Below are 5,310 nucleotides of genomic sequence, written 5' to 3'. Positions count from 1 at the left end.
TCCATCCCAACCTTTCCTTAAAATCCATTCCAGCCTTTTCCTAAAACCCATCCCAACTTCCCTCTGTCCCAAAATTCCATCCCAGCCTTTCCCAAAACTCCTTCCCAGCCTTTCCAAAAATCCATTTCAACCTCTCCCAAAAATCCATTTCAACCTTTCCCTAAACCCATCCCAGCCTTTCCCTAAAATTCATCCCAATCTTTCCCATCCCAACCTTTCCCAAAACCCCATCCCAGCCTTTCCCATCCCAACCTTTCCCAAAACCCCATCCCAGCCTTTCCCAGAAATCTCCCCCTCCCTCCCCAGCTCCCACAGGAGTTTTCCCACCTTTCCCCGGCCACACCGGGATCGCTCTTCCAGACTTTTATTCCCAGATTCCTGTACACGATACAAATGTTCCTATACACGGTATAAACCCCGGATATGTATGACATATACAATTCCCAAATATTCCAAATCCATGGATTTGAACACCTCCGCTATCCCCATTCCCAGCTGGAATTTCTGGGATATTCTCGGTGCCGTTTGGGTAAAATTCCCGGTTTTTGCCGAGGTTCTAAGGGAAAATCCCTCCCAAATGAGAAAAAATTCCGTTTTTCCTTGGATTTCCATGGAAATCTTTGAAATTCAGCCAAAGGAATCTTCGGGCTCCTCCCAAACCTTCCAGAGGTTGGGAAAAATCCTGAAAAATCCAAATTAGTGGCAAATGAAGCAGAGAAGGAAAAGTAGTTTTGGGAAGTGTGGGAGGAGCTGCCACCAAATCCTGATTGTCCCAAAATCTGGGAATTTCAGACCTTTAAAGGAATAAAAATATTTTTTTTCCCATAAAATTTGGGTGGATTTTAAGCCTTTAAAGGAATAAAATTAATTTCTTTCCATGAAACATGAGGAGATTTTAAACCTTAAAAAAAAAAAAAAATTCTTTTTTTCCCATAAAATTTGGGTGGATTTCAAACCTTTAAAGAAGGAAAATTCATTTTTTCCATGAAATATGAGAGGATTTTAAACCTTTAAAGGAATAAAATTCATTTTTCCATTAAATTTGAGAGGATTTGAAACCTTTAAAGGAGTAAAATTCCTTTTTTCCATCAAATCTGGGGCATTTGAAGTGCTCAGCCCAAGATTTCTGCAGCTCTGGGCCCCAAGCTGAGCCCAGGTTTAGGCAGCACAAGCTGGGCTCAAATCCAACCCCAAAATCCCAGGATTGGGTTGAGAATTCCCATTTTCCTCTCGGCAGGAGCATCCAAGGATTTTCTCTTCCCGGAGCCATCTCGGGTTTCACCTGCTCCGGGATTTCCATGATTTCCCAGCTGGGAATTCCAGCAGAAATTCATCCCCAGAACATTTTCAGGGATCTGAGCAAGGATTCACCCAAAGAGGGGGGAAAATTCCCCCCAGAATTCCCTCGGGAATTCTCCCAAATTCCCAAGGGAGACGCTGAGTTAATGGAAGGGTTCAAGTGGCCTCCAATTAACTCCTCAGGAATTCCCGGGCTCCGAGAGGCCGGGAAGGGCCAGGAAGAGGATCAGTTCTTGGTGAGGCTGGAATTGGGATCCAGGTGCTCCTCCTGGACGGGAATCCGGCAGCTCCCCTCATCTGGAAAACAGGGAATTGTGCTGGGAATCAGCGCCGAGGGAGGAAGCAGGAAGGGCCTGGGGGTTCTGGGCCGACTTTGGCTTTCCAGGGAATGCCCAAGGCTGGGATCAGGGAGAATGCACTGGGATATTCCCTGGGAACGGGACAGGAGGCAGCTGCTGCTCAATCCCAGCTTTAGGCTCGGTTTTGCCACTGAATCCAAATTTTAGGCTCAGTTTTGTCACTCAATCCCCATTTTAGACTCAGTTTTGCCACTGAATCCAAATTTTAGGCTCAGTTTTGCTGCTGAACCCCGGTTTTAGAGCTCAGCTCTTCTCAGCCAGACCTTCCCAAGTTTGCAGGGGAATTCAGGGCATTCCAATTCCATGGAGGCAAAAATAAAATCCCCATTTTACTTTTGGAATTTTCCTCTGGATCCTGCCAGGAAGAGAATTCCCGGCCTAAAATCGGGAAATTCAGGGATTAAGGTGAGGAAGGAGATTCCTCTCCATGAAGGAATGAAAATTTGGGATGCTGAGCTCTTAATCAGGAATAAACCTGGATCAACCTCTGGAATTCCCTGCATTGCTAATTAATTATTTTCTTAATTACCACATTCCAAACAGGGGATTTGGTTTTTTTCCTGTTGTTTTTTTTTTAATCCCATAAAAACAAAGGGAACTCACTGTGCTGGATGCTCCTCCCAGGCCCATTCCTGGTTTTTTTCCGGGCTGCCTGGATGAGCAGGAGCAGGATGGAAATTCCACTCACCATCAGCAGGACCAGGCACAGCAGGAACAGGGACAAAGAACCTGGAATTAGAAAGGAAAAATTCTCTAAAAAAATAAAAAATTCCTGGTTTTGTTTGGAGCTCCCAGAGCATTGCAAATTCCAGAGGCAGAATCCAGAACTCTGGAAATGAAATCCAGCTGCCAGAGAAATCTGGGATTCTGGAATGCTGTGGGAAATCCAGGAACAGCTTTGGAAAAAGCAGGATTTGATTTCCCAGGAAAGCAGTTTTACATGGACACCAAGAAGCTGGAAATTGCAAATCCCAAAGTTTTGTGAAATCCAGGTCTGGCTTCTGAGAAATTGGGAATTCCCTTCCCAGGAAAGCAGATCCAGGTGGAAATTCCTGCCCAGCTGGAAATGTGGGATCCAGGAAAGGTCAGAAACAGGAAAAGCTTTGGGAAAAATGGGGATTCCCTTCCCGGGTAAGCAGCTCAAGGTGGGAACCAAAGAGCCAGAAAAGTGGGATCCTGGAATGCTGTGGGAAATGCAGGAATGACTTCGGAAAAGGTGGGAATTCAGTTCCCAGGAAAGCAGCTGCAGCTGGAAATGTGGAATCCTGGGATTGGTGTGAATCCAGGAATTGCCTTCCTGGGAAAGCAGCTCCAGATGGAAATGTGGGATCGCAAGAGGTTTTGAGGAAAAGGCTCCAGAGAAAATGGGATTTCATCTCCCAGGAAAGCAGTTTTACATGGAAAACAAGCAGCTGGGAATGTGGAATTCTGAAAGGGTTTATGGAAAAGGCTTCAGAGAAAGTGGGAATTCAGCTCCCAGAGTCCAGAAATCTGGAATTCTGTGGCTCACTGAAAGGTTGTGTAAACAACAGGAAGGAATTCTGGAAAAACGGGATTTCAGCTCCCAGGAAAGCAGCTCCAGGTGGGAACCAAGCAGCTGGAAATGTGGGATCCTGGAACGTTGTGGGAAATCCAGGAATGGCTTTGGGAAATGTGGGAATTCCCTTCCCAGGAAAGACCACTTGGATGGAAATCCATGCCCAGCTGGAAATGTGGGATCCTGGAATGTGGTGGGAAATGCAGGAATATCTTCAGAGAAAGTGGGAATTCTCTTCCTGGGAAAGCAGCTGCAGCTGGAAATGTGGGATCCTGGAATTGGTGTGAATCCAGGAATTCCCTCCCCAGCCTTACCCCAGCCAGGCTCCGCGGGGCCGCCGGGATCCCGACAAACCACAGGAATCTCCCTGGGACCGGACGTGTTGGAGCTGCTCTCCGGGAACGCCGTGGGAACGGGATCCCTGTTTTCCGGGAACGCCGTGGGAACGGGATCCCTGTTTTCCGGGAATCCCGTGGGAATGGGATCCAGGCCAGGGCTGCTGCACAGGGCATCCTCCGTTGCCGAGCCAGCTCGGAGCGTGGTCTTCCCAAAAAAGCTGCAGCTGGAAAAGGAATCCCTGAGGGTTTTCCAACTGCCCCCAGATCCCACTCACACAACGATCCCAAACCTTCTTTTATCCCTGCAAATTTGGCATTTCCCATCCCTACATCCCCCGGGAATGATTCCATCGATCCAAGGAATCGCTGGGAAAAACCAGCCTCGGATTTTCCCAGAGCTGATTCTGACACAGGAATTTTTTGCTCCCCAAAAAAATACCCAAAAGTTTTTTTTAAAAGGGTGGGAAATTCTTAAAAATTCTTTTGGGATTTTCAAATTCCCAAAGGATGGGATTCAGGGGAACTTCAATCTGGGTTTATTCTGATTTATTTCTCCTGATTTTGACTTTTCCTGGAAAAATTAAACCTCCAGAGCCACTCTGAGCACATTGCCCCTAAAAAGTGATTTTTTTCACATAAAAGGGGATTTTTTTCCTCCAGAAAGGACTTTTTCCCCAAAAAGGATCCTTTCCCCCCAAAAAAGAATTCTTTTCCCCCCAGAAGGGGATTTTTTTCCCCTAAAATGACTTTTCCCCAAAAAAAGGATTTTTTCCCCCATAAAAGGGATTTCCCCCCCCCCAAAAAAATGATTTTTTTCCCCCCAAAAAAGGATTTACCCCCCCAAAAAAAAGTTTTTTTTTTTCCCCCAAAAAAGGGACTTTTCCCCCCCATAAAAGGGATTTTTCCCCAGAAAGGGATCCCTACTTGGTCCAAGGCTGGCAGTTCTCGTTCCCTCCTCTGGAGAAAGTCCCTTCAGGACATCGGGAGCACTCTGGGAAAAACAGGATCAAAAGGTTGGGTCTGAGCTTAGCATTATCCAGGATTCTGGATTCCACAGTTACCCAGGGATCTCACAATTCCAGCCAGGAATTCCACAGGGATTTTTTACCCCCTTGTGTGGAGCCCTCAGCAAGGGCTGAGCAGTTTTTCCAGCGGGAATTCCCATATGGGAGGCAGGATTTTGGGAAGGCCGCACATCCCAGAATTCCAAAGGGAATTCCAGCTGGCACATCCCAGACTCACCCCTTCATAAGAAATTCTCAATCCTAGCTCACGCCTTCCCAAGGATTCCTGATCCCACCTCTTCCCAAGGAAATTCCCACTCCCAACTCACCCCTTCCCAAGGAATTCCCAATCCCAATTCACCCCTTCCCAAGGAATTTCCAATCCCAGCTCTTCTCCATCCCAACTCACCGCTGCCCTCAGGAATCCCAGCAGTCACGAATCCCGCTCAGCACTGGCAGATGGAAATTCCCAATCCCAACTCACCTCTTCCCAAGGAATTCCCTATCCCAACTTCCTGAGGGTTTCCATCCCCACTCACCGCTCCCCTCCGAAGTCCCGGTGCACGCGAACCCCGTCCAACATTGGCAGATGGGAATTCCTGATCCCCACCCTCAGGATTCCCGAGGATTCCCCACTCACCGCTGCCCTCAGGATTCCTGAGAATTCCCCACTCACCACTGCCCTCAGCATTCCCGCTGATCCCGATCCCCACTCACCGCTGCCCTCAGCATTCCCGCTGATCCCGATCCCCACTCACCGCTGCCCTCAGCAT

The 5,310-nt window shown here is 47.8% G+C and overlaps 1 protein-coding gene across 1 annotated transcript in view; it reads right to left on the bottom strand.

Moving 5' to 3' along the window:
- Window positions 1-1,360: 1,360 nt before the first annotated feature.
- The window catches only part of TNFRSF4 (TNF receptor superfamily member 4), a 9,073-nt gene continuing 5,123 nt past the window's right edge, over window positions 1,361-5,310 (bottom strand). Inside the window, exons 3-6 of the mRNA XM_033519370.1 lie at window positions 4,458-4,524; window positions 3,510-3,757; window positions 2,262-2,387; window positions 1,361-1,596 (exon numbers count right to left, since the gene is read on the bottom strand). Coding sequence (XP_033375261.1) covers window positions 1,526-1,596; window positions 2,262-2,387; window positions 3,510-3,757; window positions 4,458-4,524 — 512 coding nt within the window. The 3' untranslated portion in view covers window positions 1,361-1,525. The remainder of the gene's footprint in view (window positions 1,597-2,261; window positions 2,388-3,509; window positions 3,758-4,457; window positions 4,525-5,310) is intronic.

This window comes from Parus major, chromosome 21 (genome assembly GCF_001522545.3).
Source record: "Parus major isolate Abel chromosome 21, Parus_major1.1, whole genome shotgun sequence".
Classification (NCBI taxonomy): Eukaryota; Metazoa; Chordata; class Aves; order Passeriformes; family Paridae; genus Parus; species Parus major.
This window is presented reverse-complemented; position numbering and strand designations above follow the sequence as displayed.